Source organism: Temnothorax curvispinosus, unplaced genomic scaffold (assembly GCF_003070985.1).
Source record: "Temnothorax curvispinosus isolate PA1 unplaced genomic scaffold, ASM307098v1 QBEX01011959.1, whole genome shotgun sequence".
Taxonomy (NCBI): Eukaryota; Metazoa; Arthropoda; class Insecta; order Hymenoptera; family Formicidae; genus Temnothorax; species Temnothorax curvispinosus.
Genome location: NW_020221739.1, coordinates 1289860 through 1317855, shown reverse-complemented (window position 1 = coordinate 1317855; position 27996 = coordinate 1289860). Strand labels below are relative to the sequence as shown.

At 41.1% G+C, this 27996-nt stretch overlaps 1 protein-coding gene across 1 annotated transcript in view; it reads right to left on the bottom strand.

The window, feature by feature from the left end:
* The window catches only part of LOC112462074, a 100637-nt gene that overhangs the window by 35298 nt on the left and 37343 nt on the right, over positions 1-27996 (bottom strand). Inside the window, exons 21-63 of the mRNA XM_025027628.1 lie at positions 27552-27953; positions 27014-27429; positions 26729-26879; positions 26389-26641; positions 25945-26209; positions 25643-25839; positions 25255-25521; positions 24924-25179; positions 24553-24747; positions 24253-24435; positions 23522-24166; positions 23168-23369; positions 22918-23093; positions 22564-22832; positions 22052-22454; positions 21718-21957; positions 21332-21469; positions 19672-20457; positions 16900-19116; positions 15862-16005; positions 15707-15784; positions 15113-15295; positions 14608-14934; positions 14098-14478; positions 13433-13756; positions 12833-13138; positions 12025-12333; positions 10990-11304; positions 10591-10899; positions 10073-10399; positions 8975-9949; positions 8535-8867; positions 7938-8237; positions 7347-7676; positions 6023-6331; positions 5556-5867; positions 5028-5345; positions 4200-4829; positions 3646-3960; positions 3109-3420; positions 2519-2824; positions 1828-2145; positions 107-430 (exon numbers count right to left, since the gene is read on the bottom strand). Coding sequence (XP_024883396.1) covers positions 107-430; positions 1828-2145; positions 2519-2824; positions 3109-3420; positions 3646-3960; positions 4200-4829; positions 5028-5345; positions 5556-5867; positions 6023-6331; positions 7347-7676; positions 7938-8237; positions 8535-8867; positions 8975-9949; positions 10073-10399; positions 10591-10899; positions 10990-11304; positions 12025-12333; positions 12833-13138; positions 13433-13756; positions 14098-14478; positions 14608-14934; positions 15113-15295; positions 15707-15784; positions 15862-16005; positions 16900-19116; positions 19672-20457; positions 21332-21469; positions 21718-21957; positions 22052-22454; positions 22564-22832; positions 22918-23093; positions 23168-23369; positions 23522-24166; positions 24253-24435; positions 24553-24747; positions 24924-25179; positions 25255-25521; positions 25643-25839; positions 25945-26209; positions 26389-26641; positions 26729-26879; positions 27014-27429; positions 27552-27953 — 15746 coding nt within the window. The remainder of the gene's footprint in view (positions 1-106; positions 431-1827; positions 2146-2518; positions 2825-3108; positions 3421-3645; positions 3961-4199; positions 4830-5027; positions 5346-5555; positions 5868-6022; positions 6332-7346; positions 7677-7937; positions 8238-8534; positions 8868-8974; positions 9950-10072; positions 10400-10590; positions 10900-10989; positions 11305-12024; positions 12334-12832; positions 13139-13432; positions 13757-14097; positions 14479-14607; positions 14935-15112; positions 15296-15706; positions 15785-15861; positions 16006-16899; positions 19117-19671; positions 20458-21331; positions 21470-21717; positions 21958-22051; positions 22455-22563; positions 22833-22917; positions 23094-23167; positions 23370-23521; positions 24167-24252; positions 24436-24552; positions 24748-24923; positions 25180-25254; positions 25522-25642; positions 25840-25944; positions 26210-26388; positions 26642-26728; positions 26880-27013; positions 27430-27551; positions 27954-27996) is intronic.

Here is a 27996-nt window from a genome sequence, read left to right as displayed (position 1 = left end):
TAAAATAATTCTGCATGTGAAAATTCTGTGGTATATGTAACTAGTATTAGGAATCCGAATTTTAAAATGCAATAAATAAAATATCTAACATGGAAATAAATCTTACAGGTTTCAACTATCAGGGAACAGAGGGTGAAAGGGTTGCCGGTATAGCCGGGGATGCAAGTACAGATCGGCAGATGATTAACCGATTGACATTGGGCATTCACTCCGCATGTTCCTGGGCAAGGGTCTCTGCATTTCAGGCTCACGCACGCCATTCTTGTCAAACAGTCAGAATTTTGCGTGCACTCGGGTCTGCATTCTTCGTAGGGGTCACCTAGATAGTCCGGCAGACAGGTGCACGAGCCAACGCCGTTGTTCTCGCGGCAGACGGCATTGAGGCCGCAAGGGGAAGGCTCGCACGGTTTTCTAATGTCTAGGAACGTATCTGATATAAAGAGAAATTTCACTTAGACTTAATCGAACATGCAGCGTTCTTCTCCAAAAGCTGGTGATAGGCTGAGGGATTATTTTTTGTACTTTTGTCTATTTTCCCTCGCGTTCGCATTTTTCGATTAAATCGAATTCCTAACAAGCAATAAGCCTCATATGGTAGTGCGACGTAATAGCTTTGCGTGGTTGTTTTAATGCTGGGTTATCATTGGGTTGACGAGTATCTCGGAGAGATAACTATCGGTTTTAGTGGGTGACGTTTTCTAATAGCAATTGTTTCATCAAGCGTGTTCAATCTTTCATTGAATTAATTATTCGAGTTAATTACAAGGTGATTGGCAATATATTATTTCTTCAGGGACGGGACAGCTATCCTATTTTAATTGGGATCTACATTGTAGTAAGTGCGTTTCATTAAGATTTGTTAAAATTATTTCTCTAGAGGTTACGCTTTTTGTGGCGATATCTTTGCGTTATTGGTCTATTCGGGAACGGTATGTGCAGCATGATTATTGGGAGGTCCACAGCATATCAGAGTGCTCTTACATGTGAGTGGGTCTTTAACGGACTCGCTTCAATAGACTAGTGCGTGCAGTAAACATTTCAACAATTAATCGCAGGGATTATATATTCTATCGCTTAGTTGCTCAGTGTCAATTAGGGGTGAGTGCAGCCAAGAGCCTATTGGGTATATAGGCCCCGCCACCAGTTTTGTGACCACCTGTCACTATCGTTTTCCTGCATTAGGTTTCTGGGTCAGTACGCTCAGGCATGGGGATGATTGCGTGCCACATTGTTCCTTCTGTTAATTGTAGGGACTCGGGATACGCACACATATAATCCTATGTTATTGACTTTTAATCGGGGATGAGTGCAATTATGAGCCTAATATCTATAGGCCCCACCACCTAACACACGTGGCTTATTGTCCACCTCCTGTTAAAGATCTCTTTGCGACTGTGCGATACTGTTGCACGGCATATCGTCTCATTATGCGACGGTTAAAACATAAATTTCGGTCTGATGTGACTTCTAGAACTATATAAGCACACATCTAACAATAACGCGACAGGACGGTGATATTCATCAAACAGTTTTTCAAACTTCAGCTGATCTTCAAAACAGTCGGTACGTCATGCTCTAATGTAATATTTAGGGCAATCTCTTGGGAAAGATTTCAGTAAATTGCAAGATTTTTAACTGCCAACTTTGAGCAGCGGTATTGTTTGACAAGAAAGAAAAACTCTTGAGCTACCGTCTTGACTTATTACCATTAGTCATATTGTACGGTGATAAAAGGCACTACCTACCTGCCACGCCCGCATGCAAACGACGTCATTTGTGAGAGAGATTGTAACAAGAAGAAATAACAGATAACGATCGTGTACTCACCCTCAGGTACTCGTTCGCAAGCGCTGAATGGATTTCCGGTGTATCCGCCGATGCACGCACAAACCGCATGGTGATTCACTACCGAGCATTGAGCGTTCAGACCGCACAGACCGACACACGGATCGCGACACTTCTGTTGCATACACGCTAACTGCGGCGGACACTCAGGATTGATTGTGCACTCCGGTCGACAATTCGGCGGCAAACCGACGTAATTTTCGATACACGAACACGCAGGACTGTCACCCCTGACTTGACACTCCGCGTTTGGACCGCAAGGCGATGGCAGACACGGGTTTATCGGCACAGATGGTGTTTCTGCAAACAAATATTTAAATGAAGAAATATTGCATTTAACGCTAGAACAATTAAACTATTATCTAGAAGACTAATTAATCATATCGTACAGAAGATAAGAACTAATCCCCAGGCAATAAGAAAGCAGGCTTTTCTGTAGTAATTTGCATGGTTGATATTAATTAAAAATTTATGAAAACAAAAAATTTGGCTAATAAAAAATATATATAGATGTCACATTAATGACTTCGATCATTCTAATACGTTAATCAATGTGTAAAGTCTTTTACGATTATAGTTATTTCTTATAATTAAATTATCGATTGCAATTAATAAACCCAATTACAAAAATATAAAATTTTTTAATGCTGTAATATCTAAGTGTGGAGCTTACTTGGTTGCGGATAACATATGGTGAAGGGATCGCCTGTGAAAGATTCGGAGCAACTGCATATTGGATTATGATTAACCACTTGACAGTTTGTATTCTGTCCACACGTGCCTGGGCACGGATCTTGGCATTTATTATTTAGACACGCTTGTGTCAATGGACAGTCCGCGCTGACGACGCATTCTGGTTTGCAGGCGGGTGGACTGCCAATTAAACCAGGCTGACACGAACACACAGCATGATCACTCACGACTTTGCAGATGCTGTTTGGTCCACAAGGCGAAGGTGTGCAAGGCTGCTTAATGGTGTCTACAAATAACATACAAATGACAATTATCGGAAATAATAATGATCGAAGTAAAAATAAAATTCGACTTTATTGTAAAATTTATATTCGAAAATATAAGTCGTTTCCGTTTTACACAGAAAAAATAAAAAAAGATAAAGCAATACTATATAGAAATCACGATATACATTTTAATATTTATATATTTAAATATATACAACCATTTTATTTGTGTTTCATTTAATTCATTATATTTATACTTCAACACATTTTATATTTTTATTATAAAATATATTTACAAACTTACCATCCGGTATATGTGGTCGACATAGAAGGAACGGATTTCCGGTGTAACCAGGCGGACAGCTGCACATTGGGACGTGATTAACAACGTCGCAACGTGCATCACGACCGCATGTGCCTGAGCAAGGATCCACGCAGTTTTGATTGATGCAAGTTTTGACGCGAGGACAATCTGAGTTCATTGTGCATTCCGGCCGGCAATACGAGTACGGATCTCCGAAGTAATTAGACAAACACCTGCATATACCTTCGTTGCATTCCGCATTAGGCCCACATGGTGACGGATTACACAAATCTTCGGGAACCTTTGGTTGTTCTGCAACATTAATGTTTCACGCTTATCAATAAAAATGATGTAAAAAAATTAAAGAAAAAAGATTATGTTATTTTGAAATAGATTTGTCAATATATAATATAATTGCAATGGACTATCAGATACTAATTAATAATATTCGAAGTTGTATTTATCTCCATATGCATTTCTTTTTTCAATAAAGTATACAAAGCCATTCTTAGAAATTTACGCACTAAAAATACGCACCTTTAATTACTGTGCACAAAGTGAAAGGATCGCCGGAATATCCAGGTTGACACAAGCAAACTGGTATGTGATTCTGTACTCGACAATCAGCATTCTGGCCGCAAGAGCCAACGCAAGGATCACGACATTTTTCCGAGATACAAGCTTGATCCGACGGGCAATCTGTATTGACTATGCACTCTGCGCGGCAGTTGGGTGGTATTCCTATATAATTTTTCAAGCAAGTGCACGCGGCTTGATCATTAACGACTTTGCACTCCGCGTAGAGTCCACATGGGCTAGGGAAACAAGGATCCATCGGCGGTAGCGGAACAACTAAAAGATTAAATACGTATATGATAGTAATGATATAATAAATGATAACAGTCTATCGACAGATTGGTAACAGATTTGATCAGATGTGTCAGCAGACTAACATCAACTGCATTGGCAAGATCTGCTTTCGACAGACTTGTACAATACATAAGTCTGACAATACATAATTTTTAAATATAATTTTACATACGTAAACAAATAAGCAAAATAAGTTTAAGTTAATTAAATATATCAATTACCGGGTTCAGGGAAACATCTGGAGAAGGGGTCGCCCGTCTTTCCTTGCGGACAACTGCAGAGCGGATTGTGATTGATAATACGGCAATTGGCTTCGATTCCACACGTGCCAGGGCACGGGTCAGTACATTTGTATTTGTAGCATGCTCTATTTTGCGGACATTCCGAATTGACGACACATTCCGGCTTACAATTCGGCGGAACACCCACGAAAGACTCTTGGCACGTGCACACCGCTTGGTTGTTTATGGCACGGCACAAGCTGTTCGGTCCACAGGGTGAAGGCGAGCACGGATCTCTGACGGTAGGTTCGGTATCCACTTCCGGTTGAAGGGTGCAAATCGTAAATGGATCTCCAATGTATCCGGGTTCGCAAGTACACGTAGGAATGTGGTTGATCACTGAACACTGCGCTCGGACGCCGCATACTCCTGGGCAGGGATCCTTGCATTTATTGCGAACGCATGCCTTGTTTGTAGGACAATCCGCGCTGAGGACGCACTCCGGTTGACAGCCCTCGTAAGGATTTCCTTGATAGTCATCGATGCATATGCAAGCGCCAGCATTGTCCCGTTGTTGACAGATCGCATTGGCACCGCACGGTGAAGGTTCGCACGGATTCATTGGTTCTTCTGCAGAAAAAAATTGCCTGATATTTATTGGTTCAAGATTGATTAGCTCAAAAAAACGTTATGTTCTAACAATAAATGAAATAAGCAGCAGAAGTACAAAAATAATCACGTACAAAAATAGATGGATAATTTGAAGAGTTGGTGCTCTTTGCTGATATAATTAATGAAATAAACGTCAGGATAAATGAACGAACGTACCTTCTAATACGCATTGCACGAACGGATTGCCCGCATAGCCGATCTGACACGAACAAGTCACTGCGTGATTCACTACTTTGCATTCAGCGTTATCCCCGCAGGATCCCGGGCATGGATCTTTACATTTCATGTTTATGCAAGATTTTTCCGGCGGGCAATCGGGATTGATCAAACACTCTGGCCGACATGACGGTGGAGTGCCGATGTACGTAGGTAGACACGAACATGATGGTTGTCCATTTGCATTCTGACAAAGTGCGTTTGGTCCACATGGCGAAGGAATGCAAGGATCGCCCTGATCCTTAGGTTCCGATGGTACTAAAATATTGATACGACACATAAAATATTGTATTTATTCGCGCTTTATTCGAAGCTATTGCAAATATCTCTTGCATCTATTATAATTTTCAAAATTGGTGAAATCGATCATCATTAACGTGCAATTCTTGAACATGAAATTATATATCATACCATTTTATTGATATCATAAAATTATTTCATTTATAATCATATAATAGTTTTTCTTACTTGGAATATCATAACAACTTCTGAACGGATCTCCAGTCTGTCCAGGAAGACAACTGCATATCGGCGAATGGTTGATTACTTCGCATCTCGCGTTCAAACCGCAGGAACCTAGACAGGGGTCTGTGCACTTTTTATTTACGCAGGCTCGCGTTGGCGGACATTCAGAGCTAACGACACACTCTGGTCTGCAGGATGGCGGAGAACCAAGATAGCCTCGGAGACAAGAGCACACAGCGTGATCCTCGATGTTGCGACATTGACTGTTCGGTCCGCAGGGCGAGGGCGAGCACGGATCTTTTCGAGAATCCGGCACTGAAATACATGCGAAACAAATTTTAATTTTGTATTAACATAAACTGACATAGAAATCTATGAAAAATATGTAAAATATATAATTACATGGCGATATAATTATAATAGCGATATGTTAATTGAAGCGAATAAAAAAACTATATTTCTTTGCATACCTCTAGGTTGAACACGACAACTGACAAACGGATCGCCAACGTATCCGGATGGACAGGAACAGACGGGAATGTGATTCACCACATCGCAACGCGCGTTTTGGCCACATATTCCGGGACAAGGATCCTTGCATTTGTTCTTCAGGCAAGTTTTATCGCGGGCACATTCTGAATTAAGGATACATTCGGGACGACAGGCCTCATAAGGATTACCGATATATTCGGGCAAGCATCTACATTCGCCATTATCGCATATGGCGTTCGGACCACATGGTGATAGAGCGCAAGGGTCCGTGGTTGGTGGTTCTGTAACTATACAGGTAAAACAATGTTAAAGACAAATTAACCCTATTCGCTCCAACCATGCCTTTCGTGTCCCACGAATTTCTAACAGTCGTTTGTTCCGGAAAACAAATGATCGTGGGAGAATCCCCTCCGCGCCGGAAAAAAGTTATTGTGGCAGGGAACCTCAGGTAAAAATTTCAAAGTCCTAGCTCATTTACTCTCGAAACGGGGAACAATTAAAATCTCGGTGGGACATGAAAGTGCATGGTTGGAAGATTATGTCAGTGTTGTGTGAAAGGTAAATGAGCATTTTTTTCGATAAAAATGTATTTTTGTGTATAATTTAACCGTATTTAAAATATTTTTGTCGTTAAAAAAGAAATTTAACATTCCACAGAGGCCTATTATGGCTCAGAGGCAGGTGGAAGAGGTGGGGAGGAGCTACGATTATATAAAAAAAATTAATTTTTTTACATAAAAAATATCTGCCACACTTCAAATTCGCCTTTTCTTATTCAGAAATTCTTTTTCTAGCATTCTTTAAGTCCTTAAAGTCCTTCTGTACCATTTAAAAATTACCAAATTTGCGGCGACAAAATTAAGTATTCCTATTTAATTAATAATTATCTCATATTTTTTTTCTCATTTGCACTACTTTTAGCTTTAATTTGCGTTTTGGTTCATTAAGCTTCGTCAATTTGTTCGTGAGTTATGATTTTTTAAGTAAAACGAGTCGTAACGTGTGTTTGTCAACATATAATTGTTGTAAAAAAATATTTAAATAAATGATTTTCAAATGTTCTTTACATTGATTTTTAGTCAAAGGTACAAAGATATTATAATAATTTTTGGGGAATTTTTCAAAGCTATTAACATTATAAAAAACACGTGGGACTCGAAAGTGCATGGTTGGAGGATTATTGGGGCAAAAAAAACGTTGGAGTGAATAGGGTTAAAACATCAGATTGTTTCGATTTTTGTTGTAATTAATTTCTCGCAGAACAGCTCATATTAATAATGCATTGCTCGATGCTTCGCTTACCTGGCGGAATAATGCTGCATTGCGTAAATGGATCTCCGGTGAATCCTTCCATACACGTGCAAACTGGGAGATGATTTAATACGTGACATTGAGCGTTTACTCCGCATGAGCCTGGGCACGGGTCCGTACACCTCTGATTGACACATGCGAAGTGACTCTTACATTCGGAGCTTAAAATGCATTCCGGTCGACATTGTGGCGGTACACCAATGTAATTTGGCAGGCAGGAACAAGCGGGATTGCCGGATATTATTTGACACAAAGAATTCGGACCACAAGGTGATGGGGTGCAAGATGGTGGCCGCTCAGTTGCCGGAAATTCGGTAGTAACTGAAAAATAGTTATTATATATTATTTAGGTCTAATTGTAAGAGAAATGTACATAAAGAAATAATTTATATATATAATGTCAATATACACATCTATTTTCGCAAATTAATAAATACGTGGAACACAATATGCAAAAATGTAATATTGAATACTCAAATGACGTAAATATTAAGTGATACAATTTTATCTAAACCAAATTTTCTAGGATATTCATGTTGATGCTGATACGAGGAGACGAAAATATGTATATATAATGCTTACTATGTGGCGAGCAGAAAGTGAAAGGATCTCCTGTGAAACCGGCAGGACAAGTGCAAATCGGATTGTGGTTTTTGGTAATACATTGCGCCCTCAATCCACAAGTATTCGGGCAAGGATCTGCACATTTCTTATTTACACACGCCAGATGAGGTGGACACTCGGCATTAACGATACATTCTGGTCTGCACGACGGTGGAATGCCCCTATACTCTGGTAAACAGGTGCATACGGCTTGACCATTAACGACTCGGCATTTACTGTTGGGCCCACAAGGTGATGGAGAGCACGGTTCCAATGTTTCTGAAGAAAATAACATTACATTTTTAATAGAATTTTTAGTTTTATATAATAATTATTTTAAAAAGATATTTATCTAAAGAGCAGTTTTTCAAGCCATCATTATAGCTTATAGCAGTTTGACAATATTAAATTAATACAATTAATACACATTTATTTTTACAATTAATACAATTAATATAGTTAACACAATACTAATAACATTATTAACATTGTTTTCACTTTATTAATGCAACTAATAACATTTATTTTTTATTAAATCAATCTACCATTAATATTTCACTACCAAAAACAACTTACTTATCATCTCCTCAATTTCACAAGCAAAATATGGATCTCCAGTATATCCCGGTGGACACAGACAGACAGGAACGTGCGCTTGTACGTTACAGATAGACAACGTTCCACACGTATTTGGACATGGATCTATGCATTTGAAACCAACACACGCCAGCTGCGGCGCGCAGTCATTGTTCGTTTCGCATTCCCTGTGGCATCCCTTGATGATATCGTACGGATCGCCTATTAGGTCAGGCGGACATCCGCAGGCGCCAGCTCCGTTTCTTTCGCGACATTGCGCATTGGGACCGCAAGGATTTGGCGAGCATGGATTTGACACAGTTCTGTCTGTCGCTACAAAAACATACGAAACAAAAATTTGTAATATTTACAGAGCACAGTGTGTTTTCAAATATCATTTTCGACAATCTAATTCAATGGATATTCGAATTTCTACTCACCTGGCGGAGATGCCAGGACGCAGCGCACAGTAGGATCGCCCTCGTATCCTTCCGGACAGGTGCAAATCGGAACGTGATTCTGCACTGTGCACCTGGCGATTTCGCCGCAAGCACCAGGACAGGGATTCTTGCATCTCTGATTGATGCACGCTGCGCTATTCAAACATTCCGAGTTGTCGGTGCACTCCGGCCTGCAGTTCGGTGGACGGCCAATGTAGTTCTGCAAGCAGGAACATGCCGGATGCGAGCCTATAACTCTGCACTGCGAGTTCGGGCCGCATGGATTCGGCAGGCAAGGGTCTCCTTCCCCTTTTGGTAACGGCGACGTAGTGCTAATCCTGGTGCAATGCACGAAAGGATCGCCGGAGTAGCCGCTGGCGCAGCTGCAGATGGGATTATGGTTCACCGTAAGGCAGTTCGTGTTTTGTCCGCAAGAACCTGGACACGGATCCGCGCACTTGTTATTAATGCATGCCCTGTTCTGCGGACACTCAGAACTGACAATGCAACCCGGTCGGCAGGTCGGTGGAACTCCGGAGAATCCCGGTTGACAGAGGCACACCGCGTGTCCGTCGTGTGTTCGACAGTTGCTGTTGGGTCCGCACGGAGATGGATCGCAAGGATTGAGCGGCACGGGCAATGGTGTCACAACATCGATGATGGTACAACCGTTCACCGGATCGCCAGTATAACCAGGTAGGCAGGAGCACATCGGGGCATGATTGACCACACGGCAAGTAGCGTCTTGGCCGCAAGTGCCGGGGCACGGATTGACACATTTGTTGTTCAGACAGGCCTTGCTGCGATCGCAGTCGGCGTTAGTCACGCATTCGGGTCTGCAAGCGATGTACGGATCACCGAAGTACTGCGGTAGGCACGTGCAGGATCCAACGCCGTTTCGTTCGTTGCACACTGCGTTGGCGCCGCACGGCGACGGATTGCACGGTGTGCGTGGTTGCTCCGTCGTAATAGGCACTGAAAATAATTAATTAATATATAATTAGGTAATAACTATTAGGAAATAAATAGCTAATAAGAATAACCATATATTTTTTAACACTTTAACACTTCGCAAGCTCTTCGCAAAGAAACACATACCTTCTACGATGGGTATGCATTCCGTGAACGGATCGCCCGTGTAGCCCTCGTTACAGATGCAGACAGGATTGTGTTTTACGACATTGCAATACGTATTTACGCCGCAAGAGCCTGGACACGGATCCACGCACTGTTCGTTTTGACATGCCAAATTTCCGGGACATCCTTCGTTTATGACACACTCCGGTCGGCAATTTGGTGCGCGGCCAACGTAATTCGGTAAACATGAGCACGCCGGAAAACCGTCAATCACCCGACATTGGGAATTCGGTCCGCATGGCGAAGGGACGCAAGGATTGCCGCTTGGTCTCGGTATTGGTGTTACTTCTATAATTACGCATTAATACATTAGGGCAGTGTATGTGTTTTGTATATAAACTACCGCGTAAATGTATTCAATTCTTATTTGTATTAATTTGTAATTCAAGTGATTCAAATAATGAGAACATTTGAAAGTGTATATAAAATTGAAGATAAAAGTTTCAAGACGATGTAATTAAAAGAATTTTGAAACTTACCTTCCTTAACGCAACCGAAGAACGGATCTCCGCTATAGCCAATCGCACAGATGCATACTGGATTATGATTGATCACCCGGCAGTCTGCATTCACACCGCACGTGCCTAGACATGGATCCTTGCACCTCTGGTTGATACACGCTGTGTTCGCGCTACAATCCGTGCTGACTACGCATTCCGGTCGGCACGACGGTGGGCTGCCAATGTAATTAGGTTGACAGGAGCACACTGCGTGATTATCAATAACGCGGCAGTTGCTGTACGGTCCACAGGGAGATGGTTGGCACGTATCACCTGGTACTGAAGGCGCTATGAGAAATAGATCACGTTATAAATCGTTTAAACTCCTTCTGATTTTATAGCTATGTCAGAAAGGTCAGAAAAATATCACCGACGTACTTATCGGTATGTGGCAAGACGTAAGTGGGTCTCCGGTGTAACCGGAGAGGCAACTACAGGATGGCTGATGATTATAGACTTGACATTGCGCGTTAATTCCGCACGCTCCCACGCACGGGTCTTTGCATTTGTTATTAATGCAAGCCTTCGTGTGAACGCAATCCGTATTCTGAACACATTCCGGTCTGCAGCCCTCGTAGGGATCACCAGTGTAATCGGGCAGACAAGTGCAAGATCCCGCGCCATTACGCTCTTTACATACGGCGTTTGTACCACACGGTGAAGGATCGCACGGCAATTGCGCTGGGAAGACAGCTATAGGGCAAAAATCCGGTGTGTTTATCCGGAATATGCAATAATATGTCAACTTATCACGACCGTGATGTTGACAACCTATTTTGTTGTGCGTGCTATTTCTTTATTATTCGCTCTGTGCTTGTGCTCTAACGTTTAACGTATTCGTGAAAGTCGTAAAATTGGCCGAAAAATAAGATTTAAGCCTCTTGCACAATGCCAAACAACAGGCAATAGGAACAGGAAATAACAAAAAAATCATTAATTACAACCTAAAAAGTTTGAATGCTATGATTGGTTGGCAACAGGCAATAGGCACAAAATTTCCAACGTGACGGAAACTCTGTGTCTATTGCCTGTGTCACTGTTTATTCTGCATTTATACATGATTTCTGATTTCTATTCCCTGTTCCTATTGCCTGTTGCCTGGCATTGTGTAAGGGGCTTTACATGCGGAAGGAACGTTTTCACCACCTTTCGATAGTCGTTAAACGGCTGTTTTTCCCGTATGTTTAGGCTTCGTTTTATGGCTGTTTGTTTATTGTCGAGGGAAAAGGGTATTTTTCGGCCAATTTCGGAAGTGTTCTGAAACGATCTATAGTGATGTTTTATTGAAATGTCTTTTTATTTGAAAATGGCATGCACAACAAAATTGGGTGTTTTCCTCGCCTCGATAGTAAGAATCCAATATGGCCGCGGTGACCATCCAGGAGCCTTAAGATTATATTGTTAAAATCTTACCTTTAGCGCAGCCTGAGAAAGGATCTCCTTCATAGCCTTCGTAACAATGACATATAGGTCGATGATTCAGCACCGTACAATTCGTGTTAAAACCGCATGATCCCACGCATGGATCCAAGCATTTCTTTTGAATACAAGCTAAGGAGCTAATGCAGTCCTGATCGATCACACACTCTGGCCTACAATTCGGCGGTGCTCCGAACATCCCACTAATACACGTGCATATCGGATGATCCTCTTGGACGCGACAATCAGCGTTAGGTCCGCAAGGCGATGGCAAACAAGGATTCGTTGTTGGCGGTAAAGGTTCTAAAAAGATGGATTAAATAATATTATTTACCACTTTATATTATATATTCGAAAAACAATATATAATATTAAATATTATGTATCTTTTCGAAAAATCTTCTCACCTCCCTTATAGAAATTTAATACTGTTTTTGGCTAGTGATTAATCATTTAAAAGCACTATTAAAAGCACTATTAACAGTGCTTTAAAAATCACTTACAGTATTAAATTTCTATAAAAGCTTAGCTTGGCAATGAGTACATTACTTATTTAATTTCCGAAAAATTAAATTTTAATGAGTACCTACTTTCAATTTTATTACATATTTCTTATTGCGACATAAATCTTCTCGTTAGAGAGCTTTGCGTCGGAAAATTAACTGTCTAACTAATTTTAATTACTATCTTACTTTCTACGTCATTAGCAATACTTTCTCATAATTAGAACAAACTCGAAAGGTACATTCTTTGTTTAACAGGGATCCCCTTTTAACTGAAGTGCGCTAACATAATGTATTACCTTCCTTAGCACAATGAGTGAATGGATCACCGACGTATTGACGAGGACAACTGCAGATCGGGTTGTGATTGATGACCTGGCAATCAGCGTTCAAACCACACAATTCTGGGCAAGGATCATTACACTTTTGATTAATGCAAGCCAGATGAGCCGGACATTCCGTGCTGACGAGACACTCCGGACGGCAATGCGGCGGAGTGCCTTGATAACCCGGGCTACATGAGCAAACTGCACGATCGTTCATTACACGGCAGATACTGTGTGGACCGCATGGTGATGGCATGCACGGATTCTGATCTGGCACTACTACAAAAAATGAATTAGACTTTTCATTATATTAATATTGTTATTACAGTTAATTTAAATCTATCATTCAACTTTATATTATCACATATATAGGGATTTTAAATTATAATAAAATATTTTATGAAAAAAGCAGACATAAAAATTTTGAAAAATTATACAAACTGACAACTTATCACGTTAGATATTTTAAATTTAAGAAAAAATGGTCTATTATCTAAATTAGTGCAGTATTGTGTATAACAAATGAAACAATAAATCATATAAAAAGTAATAAACTAAAATATGTCCACATACGAGGTCTCTCTACTTTGCAGGCTCTGAACGGATCTCCGGTATATCCTGGCAAGCAAGAACACATCGGAAGATGATCGACGACTTCGCAATGCGCATTAGCGCCGCATACGCCTGGACATGGGTCTCTGCAATGTTGATTGAAACAAGCCAAATGACTTTCGCAATCCCGATTAATGATGCACTCGGCCTCGCAACCATCTATATAGGGATTGCCGATAAATGGCGGTATGCATGTGCATTTGGCTATGCCATCGATCGTCGTGCAAATAGCGTTTTTGCCACAAGGTGATAATAGACAAGGATCATATGGTTCCGCTGGTCGTGCTGCAATAATAGTAAAACGTTTTATTGTTGAGTATTTAAAATTGTTTAAAATGTTTTATTATAGTTATGTTATTTAAGATATTAATCGTAAAGACCGCAAAAAGCTTTTGAACTTAATATTATACATTAAAAATTTATAAACAAGATAATACAAATAATAAAACATTAAAAATTTTTTTAAATTAAAATAGCTCAATAAAGTTTTTAGGAATTTATACACACAGACTCAATAGTTGGTTTAGTTAAAAAATTTATAATTACAAAATGTAATTTTTGATAATTTTAATATTTGGAAATAAACTCTTTTCATTTTGTACTATTCAATTATTGGCAATAATTACCTCCACAACTCTTGTATGGGTTTCCAATCATGAGATCTGGACAGTAACAAGGCGGTACCCTCGTGCTATTGCATCTCGCCCCAAAACCGCAAGGATTAAATTCGCACTGGTCAGCTTTTGGCACGCATCCTCTAATAGTGTTCGGGCTTTCGATGTAGCCAGGTAGACAGGTACATTTCGCGAAGCCATTGTCCAACACGGAACAGCGAGTATTGGGACCGCAAGGAGAAGGATCGCAGGAGGTAGTAGGAAGTGTACAGGGGAAATGCGGCGGATCACCCTCGTATCCTGGCAAACAGAAGCACCTCACTTGTCCATTCACCACCCGGCATCCTGAGTTGGCGCCGCAGGGATTACCTTCGCACTGGTCACCTTCGGGAACTGGATACATTACAAGAATAGATGATTTGTTATAATTATAAAAGATATAAAAAAATTATATATATATATATATATAATTTAAATATAGACGGTCGTCACAATTATATTTCATAAAAAATGTATACGTACTGCACTGTTCGAATGGACTTCCGGTTAGACCTTTTGGACAGAAACAGACAGGATTCCCATTGTCATTTTCGCATAAAGCGTTCAAACCGCACGGATTTGGAACGCAAGGATCGACAGTCGACACTATCTCTTGACAGCCAATGTGAGGATTTCCTTGATAACCTGGAAGGCACGTACACTGCGCTTGGTGATTACTGGAGACGCACTTTGCATTATCTCCGCAATCAAATTCGACGCAAGGATTAATGCACTGCCTGTTGAGTCGATCGCAATATTTGTGCGGAGGACAGTCTTCGTTGTATTGGCAAATATTCTTCGTTTCTTCCACTGAAATCATAGGATATGTTAATTTACATTTTTACATACATTTATTAATAATTTGCATTAGATTTTCGCATCAAGTGTTCTAAATATTTGAGAAAATATTATCGATTTATATCGTGTAATTTTATTGCCCGCTATTTCAAGTAGTAATATTGATTTCACATCTCATTGTGAAACTTACGTAAATCGCAATAGGAAAATCCATTTCCGTGATAGCCTTCTTCACAACTGCAGTCCGCTCCGTGGTTCGTATTAATACAAATAGCGTGTTCCGCACAAGGATTTCGAACTAGGCACGGTTCCTGGCAAGTGTGCCCAATGCACGCTTCTGTCGGGGGGCAATCCCCGTCGCTAGTGCAACCCGCTAGAGAAAGAGTGGGAAAGCCCATATAACCCCAGGAAGTGTGCACAAGTATAAGAATTGAGATAAAGGGAGGTTTATTTTTGCATAGCAATGTGATTCTCTTGATCTTTATGTGCGAAAAAGTATGCGAATTATGAATCAAGAGAAAAACATTCTCCGATACAAGAGAGACGTATTCAGAAAGAATATGACGAATATCTCAAGGAGATCATTCTTCGTGATCATGCACGACAGTTATAACGAGAATAAACATTTTGTGCTTTGTGAAGAAGGTCTTACATATAATTTGCGAAATATGTACGTGAGATATATGTACAGTACATACATATTTACAAATCTCTCGACGGCTATAAAAAAAGACTGAAAATAAAATCAAATGATACCAAGCACACTGCTGGCGGTAACACGAACCTTTGATGCAAGTGTTTGTCGATGAGTCGCACAGCATACCAGGTGGGCAGTAAGGACATTCAGCCTCATTAGTCTCCACTGAAAGAATCGTATAAAATAAGTATTTTTTTTATTGCGGATATGCAAAATGCTGCTCAATTTAATTACAAATGTACCTTTGACGCAGACCGGCCTATGATATTGAACATGGCAAGCTTCGACGAAGTCGCACGGATTACCCAAAGCACAAGGATTCACGCACTGATGATTTACGCAGGCCAATTGGATGGGACAGTCGTTGTGCGTTGTACATTTCACGTCTAACGAAACAAATGTACATTAGATGCAGGAATTAATAAACGACTAAAACGTCATGAAATGTTAATGTACATGTCCCAACAAAAAATCTATTTGACCTCAGTTTTAACTGCCATCTTGATATGTTCTATCAAAAACGGCAGCTATGAAACAATGCACATTTACTTAGATTTATCACATGGGTGTTGTCAGTGCAATACATAAACATGAATACACAAAGACAATGTACTTTTTCCTTTAAGACATATAGTGATATTTGTGTTACATGTGTCAAGTAAATATAGCAGCTAAAAAAAAACATTGACGCGTCTACTTTGAGCAAAGTTATCTTTCATAGACGTTCTAATTTTTTCACAACTTATAATAATTCTAATTTTATTTTATATTTGTGAACGATAATATAACATTAATGTATATAAATAAATAAATTCGTGTGAAAGATAATTTTCTCTGAATATGCAGACGACTGAAATTGCAGTTCATTATACATATGTTAGATACAAAAAAGCTGTAAGAGAGAAAATCGTGCATAAGCGTTAATGTACATCATGCGTAGAGCGCTAATGCAGCAGTCCTTTGTCTGCATTTGGGAAAGCAGTGTCTGACTGCCTATTGACAATTTTCGATTCGATCATGGGACAGATAGGTGTTCGATTTATAGGCCGCCCTTATGGTATCGATCGCATTCTCATTCATGAATTTACACCGATGAGAGCCATTTCGTGAAATGACTGATTCGGCAAGCAGTGTCTACAAATCTCCAGAATTGGTTGCTTCCAATTTTTATCTGGATACGATAATATGGTCTCACTGGAGAAAGTTTGTAGAGAACATCGGTGACAGTAAACATAAAATGACACCACAATTACGGAACTCCCAACAAGAGAAATCTTTACCTGGGAGTACGCTACAATTAGACGTACTCTGCTCGGTACTTGAGTCTAAGCACACAGGCCGATGATTCGCAACGTCGCATAAGACATTCTCTGGACATGGATTGTCAGTTTTACATGGATTCCGACAAAGACCATCGATGCAAGTTTCACATTCTGTACAATCTGTATGTAAGGTACAAAACATTTCTGTTTTATTCTGAGTGATTTCAGGCGTCGTATAATATTCTGTGGTCAAATATTGCTCTGTGGATTTTTTGGATGTAGCAAGTTGCTCTGTGGTAGAATATTCCTCTGTGGAGTATTCGGTTGTACTATATTGTGTCGCTTGCGTAGATGTAATAAACTGTTCAGATGGATATTCAAATGTGCTGTATTGTTCTGTAGAGATCTGTTTTGTTGTAGATTGTTCAAATGTGGTGGGTTGTTCGGTCTTGAATCCTGTAGTGGAATACTCTTCTGTGGTAGAGATCCGTTCTGTAGACTCTTGTTTCGAGGTAGCATATTGTTCTGTAGGTTGCTGTGATGTTCTAAACTGTTCTGTGGTAGAATATTCTTCTGTAGAATATTCTTCTGTAGAATATTCAGGCGTGCTATATTGCTTCGTAGTGGAGATCTGTTCAGTAGATTGTGCAAACGTAGTATATGGTTCTGTTTGTTCTGACGTCTTAAGGTGTTCTGTGGTGGAATGTTCCTCTGTAGTATGTTCCGATGTGCTATAATGTTCTGTACTAGAAATCTCTCCTGTAAATTTTTCAGTTGTAGTGTACTGTTTCAAAGTAGTATATTGTTCTGTTGAGTATTCCTCCGTGGTAAATTGAGATGTGATGTGCTCGGTAATAGAAGATTGTTCTGTTGCAGAAATATCAGTGCCTTTGTGAGAACTGTCGACATCAATCATATTTGTCGTAAATATAGGAGACTCAGATGTAATGATAGAAAATGGAGTAGTATCTTTCACATATGGCTCAGTTGTATCAACTGAACCAGTTTTGGCAGTGCTCCATTCTTGTGTAATTTCTTTGGCAGTATCACGTTCAATATTTATTGTAGATGTTTCGGTATGTTCCAAGATATCTAGAGATGACGTCGTATGATCTGTTTGCGTAAAAAATGTCGTAGTAGTCATTGCGTTAGTGGTACTTTCCATATGTGTTTCAGTGATTTCCTTTAACGGTTTTACTGTTAATTCTGTGATAGAATATTGTGTAGTAGTAGTAAAAGGTGTAGTTGTTGCTACTGTGAAAGTTTCTTCATCACTTACATTAGGAACTTCTGTGGTAGGAACTGCAGTTATATTCTCAGGAACTTCAATAAGGCTACTTGCTTCCGTTGTCTTAGAAATCGTTGTTGTTTCAGTACTTTGATCAGAAACAGTGATATCAGTAATCTCAGTATAACTGAATGTAACTGGAGAAGTGGCAGTGACATTTTGAAGGACAATTATTCCAGTTATTTCGGTTGTAGTGTCAAATTCACTCTTTGTTGTCCCAATTGTCGAAGAAGGCATACTTTCTGTAACAGTCTCTTCTGTACTATACATAGTTGAAATAGTGGTTTGTTCGATTTCGGAAGTAACAGTACTTGCTGTTGCTGTATATTCTGTTGAAGTAGATTCAACTTCAAAATCAGTACTTTCAGACGTTGGAGTGGTAAAAGGACTAGATGTTATATTCTCTAAAGTATCAACGTTTGTCGTTGAAATTAAAGTACCATTTAAAATATTAATTTCGGTTGTACTTAATATCGAAGATACGGTTGTCGTACGTTCCGAAGACTCAGTAGCAATTTCCGTCGGTGCAATAGTCGTGTTTGATTCATTTGTCGTTTCAGTAGTAATATTTTCCAATAAATTTCCGGTAACGTCAGTTAAAGCAACCGTGCTTTCCTCCGTGTATATAACAGTTAACATCTCCGTAGTAGAAATGGGTAGTGTGAAGGGCGGAATGCTAGTACTCGCTGATGTTTGTAACGTAGTGTGGACTGTTTCAAAAGTGTGATCTAAATCTATAGAATGTAACGTCGTTGCACCACCAGATGAACAACGTTTGTCGTTAGGATCGCAACCACAAATAGGCCTGTGTGCTTCAACCCGACACTGAACTGCCAGTTGACACCCGTTGATGCAGGGATCAACGCAAGAGCTTTCGACGCATGCTTCTGCGTCACTGCAATCATCATCGGACTCGCAAACTGGCTTGGGCATTGGATGAAGAACTGCTGCGGATACAATATAACGTAAACATAGTATCTGATAAAGTGGCAAAACTGCTAATTGGGGAGCGACTCTGATTAGACTAGGCTACAGATAAGTTTATAGTTTATTTCAATTACTACAAATTAAGAGTTAGCATGCTCGCATATAATAGATAAGCTGATTGTAAGAAACATTATTAGGTCTTTACAGAGACAGATGTAACGGAAAAATCCTTCAGTAGTGAGGAGATCGACAGAATAGAGTGGAAGTTTAGGGTATGGGAAATTTGTATCTGTAACTTGGAATCTGAAATATGCGTCCAGACAGCAGAACAAAGAAATCTGTACATCTAACTATAACTTTACAAAATCGATTTTATAAATTAAAAAAAAAAGAAAAAGAATTAAAATCAAGTTGGTGAAGAGTAATCAAGTTTTGCGCATATTCTGCTGTCTGTACGATCGGAAACCTGAAAAGTAGCAATTGTATGTCTCGTGTAAGGCCAGGCAATGTAAAGATGTGATAACGGCTATGAGAAATGACAAGACTCAGATAGTGTTCTGAGAAATTGTGTTTACCTTTCATGCATCCGTATTTAGTATCTGGCACAAAGCCGGGGGGACAGAACTTGCAGATAGGCTTGTGCTCCTCCACGTAACAGGGGGCATCAGCCGGACAGGTGGAGTTTCTGCATGGGTCCACGCAGCGATAGTTACGGCACGCCAAGTCTGGAGAGCAGCCACTGTCTCGCAGGCAAATGGAGAGGGAGGGATTGCAGTTTTTGGTGCAAATGCACACGGGACGGTGGTCCAGGACATCGCAGGTTTTATCAGCCGGACACGGTTTTTTGCTTCGCACGTTACAGGGATTTTGACATTTCCCATTGACGCACGCGGCGTTCGAGGGACAATCGAAGTCTCTCGAGCAGGTAAGTGTGTCAGGGGCGCAGGTCAATTCCCCGATTTCGTTGACTACGAAGCCGTATTTGCAAACGCACATAGGTTTGTGATTCCGCACCTGACACCTCTTGTTGACCTCGCAGGTATACCGAGGACTCAAACACGGGTCGCGGCACTCGCCTGTCTGCGAGTGGCAGGAGAGACTCTCCGGACAGTCGTAATCGGAGGAACAACCGATGCTCGGCGTAGGTTTGGGATTGAGCGTGTCGCATTTGGAATCTGGATGGCAGGCCGTGTGGGGCATGCCGATATAGCACTGCGGGCACGAGCAACGCGGCTTGTGCAGAACCACTCTGCACAGAGCATTGATCCCACAGGCACCGCGTAGCGCGCACGGGTCCAGACATTGTAGATTTATGCAGGCTTTTTCATTGGGGCACTCTAAGTCGCTGGTGCATTCGCGCTCTATTGTCACGATAGTGGTGTTCAAGTCGGTGTAGAGTCGGTGGGTCGTGGGTGGTGGGACAGGAAAAAAAAAGAAAAAAGCATTTATAAGAACTGTGAAAAGAAACTTTCTCACAAATAACATAAACCACATGCTTTGTATTTATGATGAAAGTAGGGTAGGCTCTGTGAAGAGGTATAGAGTAACGACTTTACACTTTTTCAAAACATCAGACATCTTCTCAGAGAAATTACAACGGCAAGCAGCGATATTTACAACACAAGCCCCCACAGATTTCAGAATAGGAGGAAATAACAACCCGTGAATATCAGCAAATATCAAGCATGGGTATATGAGAATGTCCCTTTCGCAGTTCCCAATCTGTATTAATCCTAAAATAGAGATATATATGGTGTCGACTGTAAATGTGTACCTCCTTGTATTCAAGTGGCACTATTAGGCAAATGAGTGTCTTTTTGTTTATTCAATTATATCCTCAAGACAGATTGGATACTGAAATAAACATTCTACATATGAAGTTATGTGTGAGATATGTGTGAAACGTGTGTTCTCTCATCTCAAATATATGTACAGTATGTCCTATATTGTATAATATGTACAGGTAATGTTGTATTCTTTACTTATGGGTAAAATATGTATATATATCCTATGTCGTGGCGACATACTGCTCCAATCACATCTGTCTCTCGATGTTAACGTTTTCACTCGATTAATACGTCTATGTATTACTCAAGTCCTACTAAACGATACATGGTTATTCTACGGACCATGTTCCTGTGATTGTCAGTATTACTCGCTAGTCACAAATGCTGTACATATAATTAATCAACCGGTTAAACTCGGTTAAAAAGTTAGTAGGCTGTATTTTCCTACCTGTTGTGCACTCGATATCTGGCGAACCGCTTGTACCTGGTGGACACCGACAGACGAATATAGCTCCATCCCTAATGCACTCGGCGTTCTTTCCGCATCCATTTGTTCGACAGTCTCCTAAATCTCTATCTGAACTACCTGTATCAACAAATCATTAATGACAATACCAACCAAAGGAATAAATAACGAATATTTGTTGTCTCGCCACGATATTTTTAAGATATCGAGTAGTCATATTTTGTTATATACTTTTTTTTTAATTTTTATTTATTCGTTTCAATAATGATATACGTAGAAAAATTTCTTCAATTTACTTTGTAGGCAGCTAGTATTGTTATTTTTTCTATTAACGTATGCTTTAAATCCAGTAAAAAAGTAATACGTACATGCGTGCATTGGATCGCCCGATGGATTATTCGGTGGGCAATAACACTGCGGCTGATTCTTGTAAATTCGACAGGCTGCATTGATGCCGCAACGAGTGTCCTTGCAAAGATCACCATCGCAGAGGCACACCTGATGCGGGTCGCCGTGACATCCCGGATCGCACGTGCATTCGAAACCATTCAGAGTTTCTCGGCATTTAGCGTTAACGCCGCAAGGTCTTCGCAGACATTCGTCACCGCCTGAGAATGATTAAGGAATGCAAAGAACGCGCGTGTTAAAAAATTAATCTTTTGTTCACAAGTACAATTTCTGTAACAAATATAATGGACTTGCCTTTCTTGCAGTTGATCTTTGGATTGCCAAAATGTCCCGGCGGGCAAGAGCACTGTGCTTTCCTGTTGATCACGCGGCACTGCGCATTGAAGCCACAGACGCCGTGCTGCAAACATGGATTTGTGCAAACCCCGTATTCGCTGCAATGTTTGTTCAACTCGCAATCGTCGTCATGATGGCACTCCAGCTGGTAGCACTCTTGACTCGGCTCACCCTGGTAGCCCTCTGGACATAAGCACACCGCACGATGACTCGAGACGCGGCAGAGTGCATTTATTCCGCAAGGCGATCCATGGGCGGAACATGGATTCTCGCACTGGCCATTTGTGCACGACAAGGATGACGGGCAGTCAGAATGGGTGCGACAGCCGACGAGGCACAAACCTCCATCACATACGTAGCCCTGAATTTAGTAAAACGTGTAATTTTAAGATTAAAAACTTCACGATGTCAACATTAGTTAAAAAAAGACAATACTGTCTCAAATTTCTTGAATTTATCTTAAACTTTACCTTTGGACATGCGTTGTTGATATCGCACTTGATGCGACACTTGCCACTATGACAGACCTCGCCGCAAGAACAATCGTTCTGATGGTGGCAGCTAGTGGTGCAGAAACCGATTTCGTCGCACTCGCACGAGCCGTCGCAGGGAATCATGGTCTTGGCGCAATTGATTAATGCGTTACCGTAATAATTTGCGGGACAACTACATTGAGCCACGTGATTGACTACGCGACAGCCAGCGCATTCTCCGCACGCCTTGCCACCGTCGCATGGACCTGAAAATCACAATGCAGTTACATTACTTTGCTCGACCGAGATAGACATATCTAACGTATGCAATATCTCATACGTGAAACTTACTTCTGCATTGATTGTTGATACAAGATTCGTCGCCCGGACACGTGTTATCACTGCGGCACCCAATGTCACACATGCGATTGCGGCATATTTGATTCGCGACGCAATGGTCATCGCTGTTGCATATCGCTTTACAAATGCCGCCGTCGCACCGTTCGTCGCTCAAGCAATTTGCATCGCTGAAAAGATATAATTATTTCGCATCGAAACACAATGATAATTTTATGCAGTTAGTTTAGTCACGCATTCTCACCTTCTGCACGTGGAATAGCACGATCTGCCGTAACACGTTTGTCCCGGTAAACATTCGAGTTCAGATGAGCAGGGGAGGAATGTCTGCTTGCATCCAATACGAGCATCTCCCACCAAAGGTGATGGACACGTGCATATTTTTTGGTGATTGACGGTTGTACACTTGGCGTTTACACCGCAGGCACCGGTCAACGAGCACGGATCTGCAAGCAAAGAATAATTGGATATAATAATAAAGATTAATAATAGAAAACATTATATTTACCAAGAAAAATAAGATGCAGACAAGCAAAAGTAAATTCAACATAACAGAATTACTAAGAATAAAGATATAAAAAATACCGTTAGGACCCACCTAAACACTGGTTGTTTATACACGCGTAACTATCCTGGCATTCAATGTCCGCCCGGCAACCGGAAACGCACACCAGCCCCTCGCAAATCTCACCACTTCTGCAATCCTCGTCCCGTCTGCAAAGTGACTTGCAAATGCCGGAGCTGTCGCATCTCTCGTTGCTCAAACAATTCGCGTTGGACGAGCAGACGGGTGTGCAAACGCCAGCGATGCAAGCCGTGCCCACGGCGCAGTCCCGATTGGCCTGACAGACCGAACCCGGCGTTCTCAGACACGCGACCTTGGCCGTCGGATTTGGTATAAAACCGGTAGAGCACGAACACGTGGCACGCTGGTTGAAGACAGTGCACTTGGCGTTCGGTCCGCACGGCGTAGCCTCGCACGGGTTCACGCACTTGTTCCCTAAGCAAGCCTCATTCGCGTTGCAATCCTCGTCGGCACGACAACCGAACGAGCACATGTTGTTCAAACAAATATGACCCAGGAAGCAGTCGTTGTCCAGCCGGCAAGTCAGCAAGCAATTGCCGCGAATGCACTTCTCATTCAATGCGCAATCGTTGTCGACGGTGCAAATCGGCAAGCAAACGTTCTCACGACAGGTGTTGCCTCCGATGCAGTCCCCGCTTCCGAGACAAGACACTGGCACTGCAAATAATGAGCATTTTTTAGAATTTGCAATAAGATATTAATCAGAAGATGTTCAAATGTTGTGAAATCATTCGTACACTTACGTCTAACACATTCTACTTCGGAGTTGCCGGTGAAGCCTGGTGGACAGCTACACTGTTTAATGTGACTTCTGACTTTGCATTCGGCGTTTATGCCGCAAGCTCCTCTTACATCGCATGGATCTAAGCATTGCCCGTTCAAGCAAACGTCGGACAAGTTGCATTCCTCCTCCGATTGACAAGATGCTGAAATAATATTACTTACATTATTCAATATAACAATGGAAGAATTGCTTTTCACATAGACACTCTGATTGAAGCCATACGGAAACGTTGATTAAAATTAAGCAATTATTTACTCACGTCGACAAATGCCTTCGTAACAATAAGTATTGACCGAACAGTCGGCTTGTGACGAGCAGACCACTGGTCTCGGACGACATCCCACACTCAGATTATTAGGATCGCCTTCGTAATCGGCACGACACTGACAGCTCGCGGCATGATTGCTCGCAACACAGTCTGCGTTTGGACCACACCGGATACGTGCGCAAGTATCTGAAATAAGAAGATTAAATATAATAAATATATAATAAAAAAAATATGTACTTTTTTTAAATCCGTCATGGGCAAGCATATTAGAGATATATTATATTTAAAAAATAATAAAATTTAAAAAAATTTAAGAAGTAAAATAATGCTCCAAAATTAATTGGCAAGCTCAACACACGTACCGAAACATTTTGGTACGTTGTTGATGTTAACACATTTGGCAGTTAGCGGACAATCCGCATCCTGCAGGCATTCTACTGGCGGTTGACAACCGCTATTATAAGGATCTCCGACCGTGCCGGGTTGACAATGACACTTGAAATGCCCTCGTGTGTTTTCGCACAATGCGCCCGGTGCGCAGGGTGCGTTCGCGCAGTAATCTATCAGCTTGCAAGCACGCGTGGGTTCTCCCGTGTATCCGGGTTGGCAGGTGCAAACCTACGCCACAAAATACATTATCGTAAAGATCGATGCCAAAAAAAAACTTTTAGTACAAAGCAACGAAATGATTACTTGGACATGGTTCTCCGTTGTGCAAATGGCGTTCACGCCGCAAGGATTGTGCGCGAGACAAGCGATTCTACATCTGTGATAATCGCAGATCTTTTCCTGTGTACAGTCATTGTTGACCTCACATTCGATAGGTTGACAGCCAATCTTGTCATCTTTAGCGTTTCCGAAGAAGCCATGGTTACAAGAACACGTCGCAGCGTGATTATCAGCTTTGCATTCGGCGTTACGGCCGCAGAGTATCACGTCGCAAGCTCTGCGACACTCCGCCTTGATTGACACAGAGATATGAAAAAAAGGAAACGTTATATGTTATCGCTCTAATACAATCGATAAAAAGATATCGTTATTTACAATTTAAAATTTGGTACCTAATAAAACATAAAATTACCTGTCCAATATTATTCTTAATGCATTTTTCGTCGTACGAGCAGTCGTTGTCTGACGTACAACGTAATTCTTGAACACATATGTTATTATGGCAGTATTGATATTCCGGGCAGCTAGAATTACTTCTGCAGGTGGGCTGACAAAGACCATTGATACAGAGTTGATCGCCGATGCAATCTCTTGTACTTCCACAGAGTGCTGCAAGTTGTAATAATTACATTGTATATAAAAATTGTAGATTTATAAATTATATTATTTACAAATTAATTTTTCTACTTTTGTAATTATCCGATATTAACTTACCTGTGCATATTCCTCCGTTGCACACTGAACCGGTTGCACATTGTGAATCACTCTTGCAATATTGAAGCGGAGTGCACCCAAGATTCGGATCACCTGTGCCACCCGGTTGACAGGTGCATACCGCGCTGTGATTGAGCGACGAACAGTCAGCACCATGTCCGCAAACGTTCGAAAGAGAGCAAGGATCGACGCACTTGTGATCGAAGCACGCATCTGATGGACTGCAGTCGCTGTGATAATTGCACTCCAGATGAATACATTCCGTCTGGAACAAATAGAAAAAATAAATAAGAATCAAACAAAATAAAATAAAAAATCAATTAGCTATAGAAATACTCAAAAAAGATCAAAATATCGTTATCAATTATAATGGATTATAGTGTGCAAATTATTATAATAATGTCAAACACTTTAGAAAATTTAAGACTCAAATTTAATACTCACTGCCGCATTTCCCGTAGTTTGTCCGGGACACCTACAGATCGGAACGTGATCACGTGCGAGACATTCTGCATTTCTACCGCAAATTCCCGGTGCGTCACACGGATTAGTACATCTGTTGTCGATGCAGGCGGCTGAATTTGGACAATCTGAATCTGTGAAGCAATCACCGGGTTGCTTGCAACCAGTTTTGAATGGATCTCCTACTAAACCATGTGGGCAAACACAGGCGAACGATCCTTCCGCGTTTTGACATCTACACAATTTTTAAATGTTTTATTAAAAAAAAACTTATGAATTGTAAGCTTATACATAATCAGCTGTAATTATAAATTTCACTCACATAGCTGAGGGATGGCAAGGATTTTGCAAACATTCATTAACATCAGCACAGATATCGCCGACGAGGACGAAGCCAGGATAACATTTACATACGCTGACATGATCGACGGCTGCGCAATTACCATATCCGCAGTTTACTTGATTGCAAGGACCTGATAAAACAAGTAAAAACAGATTTAGAAGATAGTATATATATATATATATATTTTTTTTTTTAAGTTTTTTTTACTAAAACATTAAAGTATTAAACGCAAACACGATATATCAATGTAAGCGTATAACTTACTGCTGCATTTGTTGGTCTCCTGGTTGCAATATTTATCCGTTGGGCAGTCGCTGTTAGAAAGACACTCTACTTTGAAGCACCCTGAGGCATCGCCGATGTAACCAGGTTGGCATTGGCAACCAGCTGCGTGATCCAGAACAGTGCAAATAGTATTTAAGCCGCAGTCAATTAAAGAGCACGGATCCGAACAGTTGTGTTGAACGCAGGCCTGCGTATCAAAACAGTCCCTGTGCGTGGTGCACTGATGCGGCAACACGCAACCTGATCCTAGAGGATCGCCCGCGGTACCTGAAGGACACGTGCAACGGTAAGATCCATGGAGATTAATGCACTCGGCACTCGGATGACACGGTTGATCTTCGCACTCGTTGATATCCAGGCAATGTTCAGGACCGGCAATAAATCCGTGGCTACATCTGAAAAAATGAATTAAATGTCACAAATCTCTCGAGATAAGTTATGTTACAGACATTCAAAAAGTAGAGACGCAATTTACGAATAATTCGATAAAATAATGTCTGGATTAAAAAGGCAATACCTGCACTTGCTGTTAATGCACACTTCGTCGCGTTTGCAGCCAACATCCGAAGTGCAGCCTGCCTCGCACCCGCCATCAATACACAATTCGCCGGGCAGACAATTACTATCGCCGTAACATATCTTCACGCAAATACCGTTCTTGCAACGCTCGCCCTGCGCGCAATTGTTCTGTTCCGAGCACTGGCATTGGCATAATCCCGAGACGCACAGATGCTGGCTGGGACAATCTTGCGAAATTTGACACACGTTTGGCACTCGGACACAGCCTTGCTCCGGGGTAGGATTACCGTGAAAACCGAGAGGACACGTGCACGCGACCGCATGATTCGAGCAACTGCAGATCGCGTTTGGTCCACACACGTCTTTTCTACTGCAAGGATCTAAAAACACGAATTTATTCCTTCACTCACAAGAACTATGGCGTCGCATACATTATGCTATCT